Raw genomic sequence first — 20,596 nt, 5'->3', positions numbered from 1 at the left:
CGGAAGTCCTCATGCAACAAGAGCGCTTACCCACTGAGCCCCTTTCCCGGCTCTGCTTCTTTTCCTTTTTTAAAAACAAGGTCTAGCAGTTAAGAGCACTGACTGCTCTTCCAGAGGTCCTGAATTCAATTCCCAGCAACCACGTGGTGGCTCACAACCATCTGTAACGGGATCCGACGCCCTCTTCTGGTGTGTCTGAAGACAGCGACAGTGTACTCATATGCATAAAATAAATAAATAAATCTTAAAAAACAAAACAACACAAGGTCTCTCTCACCTATGGTCTAATCTGGATTTCCAATTGTGATCCTGCTTCGACTGCACAAGTCCTGGGATCAGACGTGTGCACCACTGTAACCTGGTTTTATCTGGTGCTGGCATTGAGCCCAGCTGGACACTGGGGAATCACTCTACCCAGAGAGCCACATCTCCAGCAGAACAGATTTTACTTAACAAGGAGAAAGAGAGATTTTTTTTTTTCAAAAGCAAGCATGCTACACTGAGGAGGGGATGGGGAGTGGGTTCCATCCAACACTGCCGGTGGGAAGGCAAAGCCTCTTTGGAAGACATTTGTCACCTTCTTGCCTAAACTAAACACAAATGTCAACGTTTACTCTCAGACTTTATCCCACAGACACCCTTACATGAGGTGGTGGCACACGCCTTTAATCCCAGCACTTGGGAGGGAGAGGCAGGCGAATTTCTGACTTTGAGGCCAGCCTGGTCTACAGAGTGAGTTCCAGGACAGCCAGGGCTACACAGAGCAACCCTGTCTCGAAACAAACAAACAAACAAACAAAACCTTAGGGGGAAAAACCACAGAGAGAAAAGCTTTATGATTGGGTTGTTTTCTTTTTGTTCCAAAAACACCTATTTTCTTTTATGTGTATGTGTGTGTGCTTGTGGATGGATACATATGTGCGTGCAGGGCCCACAGAGGTCAGAAGACATCAGAGGTCCTGGATCTGGGGTTAAAGATGGTTGTGAGCCGTCCATCGCATGGGCACTGGGAACCACACTCCAGACCTCCATAAGAGCAGCCAGGGGTCTGAACTACTCAGGCATCGCTCCAGTCCTTCCTTTTAAAAAAATAGAATCTTGCTATGTAGCCCACCCTGACTTAGCATTCGCTATAGACCCCATGTTGGCTTTGATCTTTGACCTCCAGACATTTCTGCCTCAGCCTTCCCGGTATAGGCATTGTCTTAGTCAGGGTTTCTATTCCCACACAAACATCAGGACCAAGAAGCAAGTTGGGGAGGAAAGGGTTTATTCAGCTTTCGCTTCCACACTGCTGTTCATCACCAAAGAAGTCAGGACTGGAACTCAAGCAGGTCAGGAAGCAGGAACTGATGCAGAGGCCATGGAGGGATGTTACTTACTGGCTTGCTTCCCCTGGCTCGCTCAGCTTGCTTGCTTATAGAACCCAGGACCAACAGCTCAGGGATGGCACCACCCATAATGGGCCCTCCCACCCTTGATCACTAGTTGAGAAAATGCTTTACAGCTGGATCTCATGGAGGCATTTCCTCAAGGGAGGCTCCTTTCTCTTTGATAACTCCAGCTTGTGTCAAGTTGACACACAAAACCAGCCAGTACAGGCATGTACCACCAATTCCAGCCATGACATTTGATTTGGCAATGACTTCTTAGATATGATACCAAGAGAATAGGCAACTAAATAAAAATAGATGAAGTGGATTTCAACATAATTAAAGTTGGATGTGCACCATAGAATAGCATCAGCTGTGTCAAAGCACCAGTTAGGAAGGAAGAGAACATTTGGAGCATATATGTCTAACGAGGAATTAATATCCAGATTACATAATAAAAACAAATAAACAAAAACCACAGAATGAATTCTGTACGGTGTATTCATTTTAAAGATAAATTCAAAACTGTTATGTTTTCATTCAAGCTAAGTATTGCCAGGCACTGGAGAAGCTGAGGCAGAAGGACTGAAGGTTTAAAGGTAGTTTGTTTTTAAAAAACAACAAACAAACAAAAACAAAGGCTGAGAAGCTGGAGAGATGGCTCAGAGATCTGGCTCTAATTCCTGCTCTAGAGGATCTGATTCCCTCTTCCTGCCTCCTGCGAACACTGCATGCATATGGTACACAGACATATATGCAGGCAAAACACCCATATGCACAAAATAGAAAGAAAGAAAGAAAGAAAGAAAGAAAGAAAGAAAGAAAGAAAGAAAGAAAGAAAGAAAGAAAAAATGAAAGAGAGGAAGGGAGGGAGAGAGAGAGAGAGAGAGAGAGCAAATGTGTATAAAGCCTGTCTAGCATGCCCACACACAAGGTTTGGGTACCAGTAAGAGAAGGAAGGAAAGGAGGGAGGGAGGGAAGAAGAAGAAATAGTTCTTGGTGTCTACTATGTCCCAAACACCAGGGAAAGAAAGAAAAAGCAACCACCTCACCTGTGGTAGCACAAATCATTATTCTCAGCTCTTGGGAGGCTGAGGCAGGGGACAGAAGCCAAGGCCTTGCTCTTACCAGGCAAGCGATCTACTACTGAGCTAGCATCTCCAACCTGGAAAAAGACTGTCCTGAGTTCAAAGCCAGCATGGGTACTGAGAGGCCCTATCTAAAAAATGGAGGGGGAGGAGGAAGGGAGAAGGGAAGGGAAAGAAAGAAGACAGAAAGGAAGGAAGCAGAAAAGAAGGCAGGCAGGCAGGCAGACAGACAGAAAGAAACGAACTAAAGTTAACACAATCTGTGCAATTTACACAGGAAAACCCCCACAATGGGGCTGGGGGCTGGATAGTGGCTCAGCTGGTAAAGGTGCTTGTTGCCTGCCAGGTTTCACAAGCTGGTAGGAAGAGAACTACCAAGGGCTGTCCCTGACCTCCACATGTATGCTGTGGCAGGTGCACCATGGAACACATCCCCAAATATCTACGCACAGGTTAATTAACTAATGTGATTTAAAAAAAAAGTTCAGGATGTATCACAGGGCTCCCAATGGAGAAGCTAGAGAAAGTACCCAAGGAGCTAAAGGGATCTGCAACCCTATTGTTGGAACAACATGATGTACTAACCAGAACCCCGGAGCTCTTGTCTCTAGCTGCATATGTATCGAAAGATGGCCTAGTCAGCCATCACTGGAAAGAGAGGCCCATTGGACTTGCAAACTTTATATGCCCCAATATAGGGGAATGCCAGGGCCAAAAGAATGGGAATGGGTGGGTAGGGACGTGGGGGGCGGTATGGGGGACTTTTGGGATAGCATTGGAAATGTAATTGAGGAAAATATGTAATAAAAAATATTAAAAAAAAAAGTTCAGTAATATAATTTTTAAAAACCCATGCAGAACTATAGGGTGGCAGTTGTCTAGCACTTGTCAATACCTGGATTTGGACTCTTAAGAGAGAGAGAGAGAGAGAGAGAGAGAGAGAGAGAGAGAGAGAGAGATCTACCTACAGAAAGAGTCCTTCAAAGAAAAAGAACAGATTGTTAATGAGCCACTTAGTCTGTAGGCTGTAAAAGTTAATGTTATTATAAATGTGTGCAGTAAATTAATATAGCAGCTGTTTTTCTTTATCTTAGCATGCTCCCCAATAATGACACAGAGAGTCCAAGATTTATTTGTAACTTAAGAGCACAAGAACTAGGCATTATAAGTCTATTATAATCCTTTAATCTAACCTAGCTACTTCCTCCAGGACATCTTCATTTTTATATTGCTCTGGCTTTCTAGGCTTCAGGTGTGTTCTCCTATGATGTCTCTCTGGACCCCTTCCTTGTACTGACTCCCCTTTTCTTTCTTTCTTTTTTTAAAAGATTTATTTATTTATTATATATAAGTACACTGAAACTATCTTCAGACACACCAGAAGAGGGCGCCAGATCTCCACCATGTGGTTGCTGGGATTTGAACTCAGGACCTCTGGAAGAGCAGTCAGTGTTCTTAACCACTGAGCCATCTCTCCAGCCCGACTCCCCTCTTGGTTTCTCTCTGTTTCTGTCTGTTTCTCCGTTTGTCTCTATGTGTGTTTTTCTCTGTTTCTCTCCCTCTCCCTTCTCTCTCCTTTCCTCCCTCCTTCCTTCCTTCCCTGGCTGGCGGAAGTCCCACCCTATTCTCCTTGTTGCCTTGTTATTGGCTTCTCCAGTTTTGATTGACAAGGCAGAGAATAAATGGTGAGCATTGTTTACACAAACTAGAGATAGGAGAGTCTTGACATAAACATTACAGTGCAGCATCCAGATAGAAACCAGATGGTGGGATAGAGAAAAGAGCATTTGAATAGCTCTAGGGTAAACTTCACACAGCGCACAATAGCTGTACCAGAGAGTAGGCTGAACTGCCCCACCCTACAGCATGCTCAACAAACCTGGTTTTGTTTTGTTAAAAAGTAAAATAAAAGAGCCAAACTATGCCTTTAATTCCAGCAACCAGGAGGCAGAGGCAGGAGGATCTCAGTGAGTGGGAGGCCAGCCTGGCTACACAGATTGAGTTCCAGGCCAGCTAGGGCTACGCTGAGAAATCATGTCTCAAAAACAAAAACAAAACCAAACCAGAAGAGCCTAAGGAGTGCAGGGAGAATAGCTCAGAGTGCTTGCCCGATGAGCACGAAACCCTGCTTGGCTCCCAGCATCACATTAGCCGGGCATGGTGGCCTGGTGCTGTAACTCCAGCACTGGGGAGGTGGGGGCAGGAGCATCAGAAGTTCAAGGCCTACAGAATGACTTTGAGACTAACCTGGGCTGTCAAACACTCTCAGGCTTCTAAAATAAATCAATGGAAATAATGTTCACTGGGAAAGCAAATTCTGAAAGAAGCACCTTTGGTAACTGGGTTGGATAATTTTGTCAACTTGACCTAAGCTAGGGTTATCTGAGAGAAGGGACTACCAATGAGAAAATGCTCCTGTAAGATTTGGCTGTGGGCAAGCCTGTCGAGCATATTCTTAATTAGTGATTGATGGGGAAGGGCCCAGCTCACTGTGGGTGGGACCATCCCCGGGCTGGCAGTCCTATAAGAAAGCAGGCTGAGCAAGCCATGAAGAGCAAGCCAATAAGCAGCACCCCTCCATGGCCTCTCTATCAGCTCCTGCCTCCAGGATCGAGCCTTGTTTGAGTTCCTGTCCTGACTTCCTTCAGTGAGGAAGTGATATGGAAGTGTTAAATGCTTTCCTCCCAGCATGCTTTGGTCATGGTGTTGTAGCACAGCAATAGTAACCCTCACCAGAACAGAGATCACGAAAAGCCAAGCGTTCATTGTCAGCCATGTTAACTGCCCTGTGGATGGCAGCTTATTACATTTAATAAGGATTTGTGCATGCACACACACACACACACACACACACACACACACACACACACGAGGAGGTCACAAGACAACTTGTAGGTGTTGATTTTCTCAATCTACTGTGTGCTTCCTGGAGGTCAAACTCAGATCATTAAGCTGGGCGGCCAGTGCCTTTATCTGCTGAGCCATCTTGCTGGTCCAGGTAGGAGCCATTAGATGCAAACTTCTGAGCGCCGAAGAGAGGCAAGAGCCAGTCACAAACATTTATTTAGGCCTTTTCTGCAGAACCGATAGTGCAAGAAGATGCACAAGACTCAGCACTGGAGACTTAACACTTTAGCAATTTGGAGAGGAAGAAGCTGTTAGAATGGCAAGGAACAGAGAGGCAGGAAAACCAGGGGACCGGCAGAGATGTCAAGGGAAGGGGGAAACAGCCAGAGGTTACAGGAGGACAGGGGAACTTGGTGACACAGATGTTAGTCTTGGTAGTTGTCTTCCATGATAAAGAGAACTCTAACTTGGCACCATGACCACTGCTACCACCTTCTTTTCCCCACTGTTGCTCATGCAGCCCAGGCTCACTTGAAACTTGGTATGCGTTGGAGGGCGCCTGCTAATCCTCCTGCCTTAGTCACCGTAGTGCTGGGATCAACAGCACCATCAACTTCAACCTCAGTTAGTTAACGGTCTTTGAAATTATTTCCAGTTTTTCATCACTGAAAATAGTGGTTTGGTGAGTGTCTCTGTGTGTATGTATGTATATGAATATATATATATATATTTCATTCCAACTGCACTAAAGGTACTTAAGAGACTGCCTTAGTAGGAATTGAGAAACACAGCAGATTGTAGTTAAACTGGAACTTAGACCTGGCCTTGAACTTTTGTTTCCACACCCTGTGACAATCATCTTCTGTTTATTATGCCAATAAATCGGTATAGAGAGCCAGACTCGATCACTGCACAGGCTTACAGCCAGTGAATTATTCTTACACTGAGTTTGGTTGAATAAATATTCACAGGCTCCTTTTTCTTCATTGTCCTAAGAGAAGTCCAAATCTTGAAATTCCAAATACTTTGGTTGTTTGCTTCTGTTTTGCTTTATGAAATAGGGTTTCATGGCTTTCAGCATGCTGTGCAGGCCAGGCTGGCCCCGCCTATGTCCACCTCCAAGTGCTGGGTGGGCACTTATCATGCTTAGCTTTTGTCTTTTAAATACTGTCTGGCATTTATGGCGCCTGGTGTCCGAGGAGGCCAGAAGAGGGCATCAGATCCCCTTGGACTGGAGTTACAAGATGGTTGTCAGCTGCCAAGAGGATGTTGGGAACTGAACCTGTGTCTGCTAGAAGAGCAGCCGGTGTCCTTAACCACTGATCCATCTCTTCCTCCTTAAGATGGTGTTTCTCTGTGTGGTTCAAGCTAGACTCCACCTTCTGGGCTTAACTGACCCTTCTAAGCACAGGCTACCACAGAGGCTGTGAAGCTCAACAGACCCAACCTTCCTGCAGCATGCAGGATTAAACCTGTGGCCATACCTGCACTGGGCACGTGCTCCCCACTGGACTTTCTTACCATCTCTGAAGTGTAGCGCCAGAATTCAGGTCTCAGACTTTGTTTGGAAAAGTGGGAAGGGCACTTTGAAGACTCAAGTTGAGGGGGAAAACAAAAAAACAAAAATACCCACTTGCAATGCCATTCTCTAAGCAAGACCCAGTGTGGTGGTGGCACTGTATGCAATTTCTGGTACTCAGGAGAATCTGTGTCCAAGGCCAGCCTGGGCTACACATTAAAACCTGCTCTCAAAAAAAAAAAAAAAAAAAAAAGAGAGAGTTCTATAATTAAAATCTCATGCCACTCCCTCCCCAGATTTCTGGTGGTCATCTGGGACCACAGATGACCATCCCATCCGCTCTCCCTCACATATGGAGTCTAATCTTGCAACTGTTCACTCCCGCACAGCTGGGAGGCAGGCAGCTGACAGGGGATACTAAAATTATCTGGAGAAGAATCATGGTGTCTGAAATATTTCTAAGGCCAGAAAACAGAGCTCCTGAGCCATGACCCTTGCTTGTGTGCTTCAGATAGAGAGAGGAACTCTGGGCCTAAAGAAGAAAACATGGGAACTCCCCAGGTTAGGTTTATTTTATTATTTCTAGAACAGTTTCACCACAAAAATGTCAAAGAGAAGCAAAAGAGGAAGCCATCAAGGAAGGTCTGAGAGCCTCTTTCATTGTTGTTATTAAATAAGCACCCCCCCCCATACACACACATACACAAACACATACACACACACACACACACACACACCCCTAATTCCGTACCCTCTTTAGCACGGGAATTCAATGGTGAAAGTGTGCTGGCTCAGCTGGAGCCATGAAAGGGGAAGAGGACACAACTGTTGGTTGCTGAGGGATCGGTGGGCTGGACTGACCAGTTCCTCGGCATGTGAGTAACCTCGTGACCGACCTTTAATCACAAATTCCTTATAGGACAGAGTGGGGCAAAGGTTAGGCAGGTGTGGTTTCAAACTCCGTCAGCTGCTGGGTGCTCTTTTCAGTGCTCATCTACTCAGAACCTAAAACAAAAAGCAATCAGGGCAGGGTCTGGGCTCAGCCCTTCCATCTCTCCAGAACTGGCAGTGGAGGCTCTTCCCAGGACCTCAGGGAAGACGACTTAAAAATAACAGGGCTAGATTCCCTTTAACTTCAAAAATATTGAGTCAAACAGGAAACCAAACTCTGCCAGTTAACCTTTATCAAGAAAAGAATCATATGATGCTGAAACCACAGGGAAGGGAGCCCAAAGCTCTTCAAGCTACAGTTAATAGGACCTTTCATATGCCAGGGGCGATGGTTTATAAAGCAGAGATCTAAAAGTATATAAGTTTATAAAGAGCTAAGTGTGGAGATATAGAGCCTGAGACTTAGGCTCTGCTGCCAGGAACTGCTCTTCTGTACGCCCCTTCCTTGCCCCAGACAGGGTTTCTCCGTGAAGCGCTGACTGTCCTGGAACTCGATCTGTAGTCCAGGCTGGCCTCAGACTCACAGAGCTCCTCCTGCCTCTGCCTCTGCCTCTGCCTCCCAAGTGTTGGAATTAAAAGTGTGCACACTGTGCTCTGCTCTAATTATTTATCTATCTTAAAGTAACTCTTTAGTCACACAAACAAACAAATAAAAACATAGTCCTAAAGACATCTTTGGGAATATGCAGTGAGTGAACTCAAAAGTATTAAAGTAATATTAGCAGCATGTTTCCATTTAATATGAAACCTAGGAAAGAAATCCAGGCTGAGCCCTTCATTTTTTTTTTTTTTAGATTCTTTTAAAAAGATTTATTTACTTATTTATTTATTATATGTAAATACACTGTAGCTGTCTTCAGACACATCAGAAGAGGGCATCAGATTTCATTACAGATGGCTGTGAGCCACCAAGTGGTTGTTGGGATTTGAACTCAGGACCTTTGGAAGAGCAGCCAGTGTTCTTAACCGCTGAGCCATCCCTCCAGCCCTTTTTTTAGATTTTTTTTTTTTTTTGGACAGAGGTTATAAAACTGCTTTAATGGGGGTTTTTTTGACAGACTTTTTTTAGATTTATTTACTTATTTTATATATAAGTACACTGTAAGCTGTCTTCAGACACACCAGAAGAGGGTGTCAGATCTCATTATGGATGGTTGTTGGGATCTGAACTCATGATCCTTGGAAGAGCAGTCAATGCTCTTAACCGCTGAGCCATCTCTCCAGCCCTGAGCCCTTCATTTTTATGGCTGGCCCCGCTTCTGTATTTTATGATTAATATTGATAATACTGTGTGCGTGCGTGAGTACCTGGAGAGGCTAGAAGGAGCCTGCTATCCTCTGTGCTAGAGTCAGGGGTGTCTGTGTGTCACCTGATGGGCTGCTGTGAACCAAACTCTGGTCTTATGAAAAGCAATCTGTACTCTCAGCCTCGGAGCTGCCTCTCCAGCCGGGCTGCTGTCACATTTCCATGCCTTTATTTTCTGCTCCCCTGGAATGTCCCCACCATGTTCCTAATTCACAAACCAAATGCCATTTATCTCCCCAAACCAGTTCAACGTGTTAAGATAACTGCCCCAGGGGGGAGAAGACAAACTCAAATGTTAATTCCAGCAGGTTTTCTCAACTACAAATCAGAGATTAAGCCGCTCCCATGCAGGTTTTGTAAAGATCAGAAATACAGTCCAGCGGCTGAGAACATCGCTCCGTGGAAGAGTGTGTGCTTAGCTCAGACCCGACATTAGGTTTGAACCCCAGAATCTCCTTACACACAATAGAAGCCTGGTAAGTCATTTGTGGCTAAACAGGCTTAGGGCTTCTACCTTTGTATCTGTGCAACCTGTGTTTATAACCTTTATATAGAGGAGCTAGTTAACTAGTCTATGGAGAAGGAGACCTCTAAGATCCTCTTTAAGAAGACCACCAATCCTGACAACGGCAGCGGTGGTGTGTGCAGATGGATCTTTGTGAGCCTGGTCGAGCTCCAGGCCAGCTGGGGCTATGCAGAAAAACTGTCTCAAAACAAAACAAAACAACCCCAAAACAGGCAGAAGCAGTTAAGAACACTTTTTTTTGTTTGTGCAGAGGACTCCACTTAAACAGAGGTCCTGAGTTCAATTTCCAGCAACTACATGGTGGCCCACAACCATCCCTAATGGGATCTGATGCCCTCTTCTGGTGTGTCTGAAGACAGCTACAGTGTACTCACATACATTAAATAACTAAATAACTAACTAAATAAATAAATCTGAGAGAGAGAGAGAGAGAGAGAGAGAGAGAGAGAGAGAGAGAGAGAGAGAGAGAGAGGAGAATGATGGTATGACCTCTGATGGGAGTCAATACTGGAGATGCAGGAGGGCTGCCACTGTGTCTCCTGGCCCTAGAGCATTTTAGGCACACGTGCAGAAAGAGCAGGCTTAGGCAGCCACTACACCACTTAAACAGTATAGCTCCGTAACTCCAACTCTAGGGGATCCAATGTCTCCAAGGACACAGAATGTATGTGGTATAAACATTCCAGCAATGAATGAATGAATGAATGAATGAACAAATATGACCTCCCCCCGCCCCTCAACGTTCTAATGAGTTTCAAATCCTCATGAGAACTGGTTAGACCAGGCAGGGGTAGGGTGAGAGGTTACTGAACAGAGCTTGGGCGAGATTCCCCAGCTAGAGAGAAGCTGAGCGCCAGCCAGGGAGACACCACTGCCACCGTACAGAGGGAGCCATATGGAAGTCCCTGAGAACCGCCTGCAAGAAGAGGGCATCTCAGACACACCAGGGACAGAAGGACAGAGGGATTCAGTCTCAGATCACCTTTCCAAATTAGGTTGCGCCCTCAGTCAGGGCAAGCTCTGTGACCCTGTCACCACAGGGGCACCAAGAATATCTTAACTTTAGGTTCTAGTGAACCTACTGTGTCAAACAGTTACACATTTTCTTTCTCCTTGTCACTATACCCAGATTTTGATCTTCTCAGCAGAATCAATAAAGCTTTTTAAGTGCTCAAAAACAAACAGCAAAGAGGAATGAGTGTCTCTCACAAAAATGACCGTGTTGGGCAAGGGTGTCCTCGTGAGGTCCAAGTGCGAGGCCAGTGGGAATAGGAGACCACAAGAAGCAGCAGGGGAGGCTCTGACGAGGGGGCACATTTCCCAGACATGTCCTTTCGGAGGAGGAAGATGGAGACAGGGCACAGAGACCAGCTTGAGAAGGAGAGAAGATCCAGAAACTAGGGAAGAAATTCTAAGTATAAGGTCAATGATGTGAGCCAAAGACTCATCGCTAGAAGAACCATTAGTACATGTGGCAATTAGAAACATGGTGGATCTTACTGGTTTTTTTTTTTTTTCCCCTGCCTCTCTTACCTTTGTTTGGTTGCCACAACTTCTGTATTTGGAGGAAGGAAAAATGATTAATATATTACGCAAGGAAATTATCCTTTACCTAAAGTGACCAACACACTCTCAATGGAAAACAGCAAAACAAAACTGAAGCTGGGGGCTGAAGAGATGGCTCAGGGGTTAAGGACACTGGCTGCTCTTCCAGAGGTCCTGAGTTCAATTTCCAGCAACTACATGGTGGCCCACAACCATCCCTAATGGGATCTGATGCCCTCTTCTGGTGTGTCTGAAGACAGCTACAGTGTACTCACATACATTAAATAACTAAATAACTAAATAACTAACTAAATAAATAAATCTGAGAGAGAGAGAGAGAGAGAGAGAGAGAGAGAGAGAGAGAGAGAGAGGAGAATGATGCTATGACCTCTGATGGGAGTCAATACTGGAGATGCAGGAGGGCTGCCACTGTGTCTCCTGGCCCTAGAGCATTTTAGGCACACGTGCAGAAAGAGCAGGCTTAGGCAGCCACTACACAGACACATGACTCAGGTCATGAGAAAGCCAAGCCTAGTAAACCGATTGCAGGTGGGGCTGAGGAGGGTGAAAAGGTCGGGGGTGGGGCAGCTTCTCTACAGAACAGGGGATTCTCAGGCCCATTAATCATATCTCCCCCCCCCCCCGCACTGTCTCGTATTCCTTCGCTTTCTTCCAGTTCCTGGTAGCCCCTCCACCCCCAACCCACCAGCTTTCACTCAAAAGCCCCATTAATCGTCTCCATGCTACCAATCTCTCACTATGCCAATAAAGCTTTCCTGCTGCTGCCAGAAACATCTTAGGAAAGCACAGGTCTCATCTTGTCAGTCTCCCTGCAGGGAAACTTCCCACTGCATCTTGCTGTTAACCCAACTAAAACCCCAGCCAGCAGTTGGAGCTTACCATCTGGCCTAACTGACCTGTGTGGGCCCTATCCCTCCATCACGCAGGGTCTCCACGCCTTTCCATGTTCCCTCTGCTCTACGCTCAACTCTCGTTTCACAAACCAACCTCCTCTATCAATCTCCCCGAGGATAAAAAACAAAACACTTAGGTCAAGAGGTAGAGGCAGGAGTTCAAGGCTATCCTCAGTAAGTAGCAAGTTCAAGGCCAGCCTGAGCTGGAAGTGTTTGTTTAAACAAAAGAAAACAAAAGAAAGACCCCTGACACAGCTGGGTTCCACTGCAGACACACAAAAGAGGAGTCTTTAGGAAGGCCTGGGAAACCCACAGAAGATGGTTTAAAAACACGTGCAAGGGAACTGGGGGTTGTTGCTCAGTGGTCAGATGCTTGCCTGGAAGACATCAACCCTGAGGGCTTAAAGAAAACAGACAAGAGCCGGGCAGAGTGCAGTACCTTAGCTTCTGTTGAGCAGAGATGGGAAACTGGATATCTGGGTATTCTGTCTTGCTACATAATGAGGTCTAAGACCCTGTCTCCAAAAAAAAAAAAAAAAAAGATTCAAAATATCTTTGACATTCCTCCCACCAGAAGGTGGAGCCAAATTCCACCCCCTTCCTCTAGAATAGGAGCCAGACTTCTGATTCACATCTGAGGATAAGGCCACCGAAAAAGTGTATGGCTTCCAGGACCAAGGTCAGGAGCAGGCATAGAACTTCTGGCTCCTCCCCTTTTGCTCGCCCTCCCCTCCAGACTTTTGCCTTTGGAACCCAGCCACCAAGCCAAACAGTCACATGGACTGGCCACGTGGAGGTGCTCCAGCCCTGACTCCAGCCTGTGAGCCGCCCTGGCTGATGCTGACTTGAGAAGAGACTAGCCCAAATCAGTTACAAACCAAATCAGTTACAAACCAAACACTGTCATTCATTGAGAGTCATAACCCTCAGTCTTAGAGATTTAGTGAGGCTGGGCGTGATAGGCCAACCTGCACTGCTGAGGGAAGCCCTACCTAGAGGGATGAGGTACTGGCTGGTCTGGAATTGTTTTTATTTTAAAATTTATTTTATTTTATGTGTATGGGTGTTTTTGTCTACATATGACTGTGGATGATGTGTGTGCCTGGTGTTGGCAGAGGTCAATACAGACAATTGTGAACTGCCATGTGGGTGCTGGGATTTGAACTCACATCCTCTGGAAGAGCAGCCGGTGTTCTTAACAATTGAGGTGTCTCCCTAGCCCCTGTTCTGGAATTCTTCATGTAAACCAGACTGGCCTTGGCCTTGCAGTGATCCTCCTGTCGTAGCCTCCCAGGTGCTGGGATTACAAGTGTGCACCATCATACTCTCTATAAACTGTTCAGATTGGCCTTAAACGCACTTTGTGCCCTGGCAGACCTGAGTGCTAGGTGTGCTCCACCATGCCAGGCTCTTACAAGTATCTTTTTTGTGTTTATAACTTTTTTTTCCCTCAGTTAAATAAAAATTCAAAGATGGGGGAGGTGCCCTCTGACTGGTATCATTCTTTCCTCTCCGGTGACCTGTAGGGTGCATAAAGCCCAGGGATGCTCAGTCCAGCCAGTTGACATCACTTCACCAATTTTCCTGACAGGTGGTAAATCTGCTCAAGGCAGACGGTCCTTTTGGACCGAGATCTGCACTTACTTGGAGAATATTTCCACAATTGCGGATGACTTGTTCTTGTTGACAAGAGAAAGTTCTTTGGCTGTTACTCTCAATGACAGGGAAGTCCACTGGCGTCTATTAAATGGAGTCGCTTCCATCTTGTCTACAGACTCTGAGATACCTGTGGGCTAGAGAAAGGGAGAGAATATTTAGGACAGGACCCCCAGCACTCAGGGATGGGCAGCTGGGTGAGCAAAGCAAGAGCGCAGATCAACAGATCACACTCCTGGGCTGCTTTCCCCAAGTCCATGTGACCTCTGTCAGACGAGTCAGGATCCTTGGGGTACGGTTTCCTGTAAAAGGAGGTCAGAACAGATGATCTCTGAGGTCCCATTCCAATTCCATCGTTGTATTACTGACCCTACTGTGCAAACATTAGTTGGCCTTTTTCTGAACTTAAGTTGGTTCCAAAGTCACATTTGGAGTGAAATCATCCCCTCTTTGGAATAACATCCTGGGAGAGAGTGGATCAACATCTCTGAGTGAAGCCCAAGCGAGGCTCTGCCGAGTCCACAGGGGTTCTGTCTCTGTCTCTCCTTCTTTGTTAGTTCCTTCCTTCTTTCCTTTCCCCCCTACTGTCTCTCCCTACTCTGCAGGAACACTGACCACTGTTATTCAGGAGAGAGCTGGGGAGGATGGACGGCTTAAGAGAAAGAGCTAGCTTTGGAGGTATTGCAAGTTTGTTACTTTGAACTAGTTACACTTGAGTTTGGGATACTGCTCAGCGTGAGCTTGCCAAACACCGGCAAAGCTCTGAGCCCCAGCGCTGCAAAGTAGACAAATACAAAATACTTTAAATTGGTAGAGTCTTAAGTACAAAACCATCCAGCCTAAGAGTGGTAACCCAGGCCCTAAAGAAGAAACTCTTGCCGGACAGTGGTGGCTATACGCCTTTAATTCCAGCACTTGGGAGGCAGAGGCAGGTAGATTTCTGAGTTTGAGGTCAGCCTGGTGTAGAGTGAGTTCCAGGACAGCCAGGGCTACACAGAGAAACCCTGTCTTGACCACCCCCCCCCAAAAGAAAAGAATTAGAAACCCTGTTCCCTCTCATAGATAGACTGTAGATCGACATGTTTAGATTTCTATGTTTAAGGTGGAGTGAGTGCCTATTGGAAGCCAGGAGGCAGGAAGGGGCCGTGAGAGTTCCGTGTGAGGATGCGGTGGGGGAAGTCTTTGGTGGGTGGATAGTAAAACACATGGAACATGGAAGTAATGTGGAGGAATACCACAGGTAGAAAGGTTTAAATGGTAATGGGTTTTGGGGAGAGAGGAGATGTGGGGGTGAGGAAGAGCCTACTACGTCAGAAACTAAGCAATACGATGAAAACAGTTTAAGTGGAGGTGCCCTGCATGGGTGGGCAATGCTGATCCTAGAAGGTTTTGTTTGGCTTTGCTTTCCATTTTTATTTGATGTGCATGAGTGGTTACTACGCCTACACGTATGTGTGTGCACCAGGTATATATACCTGGTGCCTGTGGGGGCCAGAAGAAGACATCAGAGCCCCTGGAACTGGAGTTCCAGACAGATGTGCGCCGCCATATAGGTGATGGGAATCGAACCTGGGTCCTCTGCAAGAGCAGCTAGTGCTCTTAACCTCTGAGCCATCTTTCCAGCCCCGGGAAACCACAGGTTTTAAATGAAAATCCCAGTGCAGGTATAGGACGCATCCCTAGAAGTCATGGTTAAGGAGTCCCCGGAAACACCCAAAACAACAGAGATTATTACTGCTGCTCTTGGTTCCCACTTGGACTAACTAGATGGCAAGACCCTGTTGTTGAAGATATCGTACACTTTGGATGCAGGACACAAAAATCAAGGTTGACTGAGCTGAAAGCTGTCTTCTGCTGGCTGGTATTTCATAGTTCTAGAAGGGGCTTTGCAGGCCACTGGGGGGAGAAATGTCATCAACTGTCTTACCAGGCTATGGAGCCTGTGTGCTACAATACCAACCTGCTAGGCTGGACATGTCCACCCTTGCTACAGGGCAAGACTGTTTGGTGGGGATGGGGGTGGGTTAACCAATCACTTCCCCATTGGATCTGAGGCCTGCTTCACAGGAAGGAACTCATGTCGGGTATAAACTTGGCCAAAAGCCTATGGCTGGGCCCTAGAGGGAATGCATCACTGCTAACTGGACAGGTTGACAAACTGCCACAGAGCAGTGCTGGGGTTGGCCTTGGTCAGAGCATCTTCTATGTACAATGGTTAAAGCAGAGACTTGTCAGTATTGAGGATAAGCGAGTTCTGAGTGCAGTCCTCAGCCCTAGACAGGGCACTGCAAGAGGAGGGGGAAGAGTGTTAGAGCCATAGGACAGACAGCCATAGGACAGACAGCGGTACATGAAACGTAGTCTTCTGGATGTGACCACATTCACAATCACAAGCACACAGAAGCTGTGGTCACCTGAACAAGACCTACACACCAAAAGAAAGGACATGGAGGTGGGGAGATGATTAAGTGGGTAAAGACATTTGCCACCAAGCCTGACCACTGAAATGCTATCTCTGGGACACACAACCTCCTGACATTGTCCTCTGCCCACCACAAGCATGCTACTGGCATGTACATGCCTTGTCCCCAAACAACCAATCAAAAGCTGATTGATGGATTGATCAATAAGATACAAAGCAGGAGAGGAACTGATGGGGAAGCAGCAGAGGCCCAGTAGGAGTTGGGGATGAGTAAGGGTGACTGGATGCGTATGATCAGGATACATTGTATCCAGGCCATGCAACTGTGAAAATGTTTCAACTTACACGATCTTTAGCTTTAGTATCTTCAAAGGAAAAAACAAAGACAGCATTTGTCTTTCTAGGATTGTACTGTAGATTTAAGGAGAGAATATATTTTAAATATTAGACATACTGTAGTATTGTGAATATTTAGAATATTTTAAGTGTAATGTTCTACCACTGGCTCTTATAATTATCAAGCTTTTTAAATGTCTGGGTAAAGTACATATTTAAATTAAGAGGGTAAATCCTCTACACTTAACATTCCTTTCTGGAATCCCTCCAAGCTGTAGAACACACAAAGTGCACCCCTGACACCACTCAGTTCCCACCTGCTAACCTGGAGGTGGGGTTTTCTTGTCCTAGGAATTACCAAAGGAGTTCCAACCTTTGTCCAGAAGAGGTGAGATCAGAAACAAGTCAATACTTCCTTATTTGAGTAGGGAAAAAAAAAAATACAGATGAAACAGCTGTTCTCTTGGCAACCACAGAGCAGGACAGATCTGTAGAATGGATTCGTTAGAACTGCTCTCTCTCTCATCAGCCTTGACAATAGCACAATACAGTGTGCTGGGCCTAGCCCTCCAGATCACCTTCTGAGACAACCCTCCATACCCGCAGGCAGCGTGCTGTCCTTCTAATCAAAGCCTTCTCTGAAAATAACACACATTAGTTTTTGATGGCTTAACTCTCGTGTATTCAAGTACAGTTGCTCTCACCACTTAAAGCTTGTGGTTTTTTTCTCAGACTTAGATTTTTTTTTAAAAATTCAGGACAATAGGATGAATAAGATGAAAAGGAAACGACGCTCCTACAGACTAAGTCAACAGTAAGTGTGAAAGCTTTGAACACGTATGTATGTCTCTCATTCATGTGACCTCAACATGAGTGTGCCGTACCTTCATTGACAGACTCACCAAGCACCGTCAGCATTTTCTCTGACAAGAAAGGCAAGGGGGGGGGGGGACATGTAGTTGTTCAGCTAAGTGTCAGGACCGGAAACCACAGCAGTCGCCTTTCAAGCCAAATTTAGGAAACGTTGACCAACTCTTTAAGACAACATTTGGAAAATGTATGCTTCCAATGTGGGTGTGACTATAAATGTTGTCAGATCTTTCACAGTGAACCATTATGGATAAAGGAAGAAAAAAAATAAAGTATGTTCTGAAAGCTCTCCATGAAAAAGGAAATGCAGAACCAGATGCGGCACTACAAGTTCACAGTCCTGGCTGTCTTTGAGGCTGGGGCAGGAACGCTTGAGACTTGCCTGGGCAGCAAGTAGGCAAAGTCCTCATACCAGCAGCAGCGCCCTAGGCATGCCTACATCAGGGTTTTACTAATTAGGTCTTTCTGGCTGGCCTCAAACTCACAATCCTCCTGCTTCAGCTCCCCAAGTGCTGAGATTACAAGCATCTGCCGCCATGCCTGGTTATATTATTTGGAGGGTTAGAGATGATAAGGTTTAAAAAAGAAGAAAAAAAAAAAGCAGCTCCTAAGTTCATGGTTTTGATTACTTTTGACCAAAATGCCTGGGAAATCTTAGTCAAAGGTTAGGAGAAGCACCCCTTATATTCAAGCAGTGAATAGAGGGTACCCTCAAAGCTCAACAGAAAGCTCCTCTCCAAAGAGTGCTCATGATTTATTGACTCTGCAGCCATCTACACAATTACAGCACAAGGCAACGATGTGGTTAGAAGCGATGCATACCTCTGGCTCCATGCATACCTCTGGCTTGGTGGGAGGAAAAGACATTAGCTTGACTTGGGATTTGCAGAATGGAAAGAATGTGAAAGTGAGGGCAGGGTGGTAGGGGGAGTGAATGGGGAGGGGGGAAGCGCAGCACTAGTGTCTGAGGAAGAGTTAGATTCCAGGCAGAAACAGACAGAAGGAAGCCAGGCAGGCGGGGAAGAGTTTTTGAAAACCATGCCGAGGAATTTGGGCCATATTTCAACGGTGGAGAGAAATAGCCTGTGAGCGAACGGAGATAGAGTCCAATCCTTCTATGTATGACCTTTAAGGCAAATAAAAATTTCCCTCCGCTTTAACATTCACATCTGCAGGACAAGAGATTTATCATGTACCACAGTCTGTGGCAGAGCACGAAAAGTTTCTGGAAAGATGAGACATATGTGAACATCATGTTCTATGAGCGCTTATTTTAGCTGGCTGTGGTGATACATGCCCATGCCCTTGCTATCCGCCCCAATGTGCTGGGTTGGGTTCAGTAGTAGACTACACGCTGATAGCCTGAAAGGGAGATGTTCACTCCTGGGCCACCTGGCTGCTGCAAACCTAAACCAGTTGGTTTTCAGTGAGGGAACAGTGGGCCATCACGGTAGCTCAGTGAGGAAAGGCGCTTTCTCCAAGCTTGATAACCTGAGTTTAAGCCTCACGATCTTCGTGTTAGAAGTCGAGAACTGATCCCTGCAAGCTGACCTCTGGCTTCCACACCTGTGCCACGGTGCACACAAACGTGATTAGAATTTACCAAAAACCACCGAGACGGCTATAGATTGCCCCCTAAACACCTGGATTCTGCATTAGCGGAATAAAACCAACTGAGAACCAAAAAATATTTTCAAAAATTTGCATATGCAGGGTATGTTAGTGCATGCCTGTATTCTCAGTACTCAGGAGGCTGAGGCTGGGGGATAGTCATGAGTTTAAGGCCACTCAGACTTGTCTCAAGGATCAAATAAAACAAGAAACTGTCAAAGAAACCAAACCAAGAAACAGTGTTGCACCCACACTGAATGCACAGACTCGGGTCATTGTTCCATGATCAATATACAAAACTATTAGAGCAGCACACGTCATGCTAGGCATCATATGTAGTCTAATGATGGCGTGAACTGCACATAAGTTCTATGTAAACATGACACTATTTATATAAAGGGATTTGAGCATCCACAGCCCCAAAGTCATCAAGGGACAGCAGTTTGTTATCAGAATAATAAGCATCAGAGGTAATCATCCCTACTTCTGAGAGAAACAGTTACTTCTGGTCACTATACACACTCCACTGTAAACAGGGATCCAGCTATTATGTGCTTAAAGGTATAGTATTGCTCTTCATCATCCAGTCTTTCTAGATGAGGCTCTTTTTCAGACTCCCAAACCCATCCTCTTAGGTCAGATTTTATGATATAAACATAATACAATATATAATAAATAAATAATAAATGTATAAAATATACACATAATAAAATATATGTATATATGTACATATAATAAAAATATTTGTTCGAGGCCAGCCTGGTCTACAAAGTGAGTTCCAGGACAGCTGCCAGGACTATACAGAGAAACCCTGTCTCACAAAACCAAAAAAAAAAAAAAAAATTTTTTTTTACATAAAAAACATATCACTGAGCTATCTCTCCAGCCCTTATTCAAACTTTTGACATAAATGCAAATCATATGAAAAAAATGAAGCCTTAATAACTTGAAGGCAGGTATGGTATTACAAGCAAGCCCCTGTAGTACCAGTACAGAAGGTAGAGACAGGAGGATCCTGAATTTGAGGACGGCCTAGTCTGAGTAGTGAGAGACTGTCCTTGTCACCCAAATAATCCTATAAACAAGAAGCTTCATCTATCATACATACAAAGCTCACTGTTTTATTACAGAGACATAACAGACAAGTCTATAGGCATGTGGGGCTAGTCACTGCCACTGCTGCTGGAGAACTTCAGCCAGCTGCCTGTAGAAATATGTATCTAGACAATAGGATAATTGTAACGCCAACCAAATTCCCAGAGTCAACAAGGACATAGATGTTTGTATCAGGACAGAGTCACTTCAGGAGCATGTGGTCCCTCTTTTATCTCCTTGTATGGATATTTTTGTATAGAAAAGTGGTTGTAACTTAGAAGCAAATTCATGGTTGGAAGGATGGGGAATAAGGTTACACTTGCTGAGCAGTTTGCCCTAAGTGTTTATATTTATTTACTGAGTCACACATTACCAGGCCAGGGATAAAATATGGAGGCAGACAAGCTCGCTCAGACACAATCTTTCCCGCTTCTTGCCTAGGGTCTGGAAAAGAAACTGTTGCAATCTTCCAGCTAGCCTTTTCTCCACCCTTCACCCTTGTACTAGAGATTGAGCCCAGGGCCTTGACCTTGCGTGC

At 45.4% G+C, this 20,596-nt stretch overlaps 1 protein-coding gene across 1 annotated transcript in view; it reads right to left on the bottom strand.

Moving 5' to 3' along the window:
- Window positions 1-20,596, bottom strand: part of Lima1 (LIM domain and actin binding 1) — a 90,288-nt gene that overhangs the window by 46,317 nt on the left and 23,375 nt on the right. Inside the window, exon 2 of the mRNA XM_021183417.2 lies at window positions 13,713-13,861. Within this exon, the coding sequence (XP_021039076.1) occupies window positions 13,713-13,831 (119 nt within the window). The 5' untranslated portion in view covers window positions 13,832-13,861. The remainder of the gene's footprint in view (window positions 1-13,712; window positions 13,862-20,596) is intronic.

This window comes from Mus caroli, unplaced genomic scaffold (genome assembly GCF_978045245.1).
Source record: "Mus caroli unplaced genomic scaffold, Mus_caroli_1 scaffold_16, whole genome shotgun sequence".
NCBI classification, from domain to species: Eukaryota; Metazoa; Chordata; class Mammalia; order Rodentia; family Muridae; genus Mus; species Mus caroli.
The sequence above is the reverse complement of the archived record's forward strand: the minus strand, read 5'-3'. Positions and strand labels throughout refer to the sequence as shown.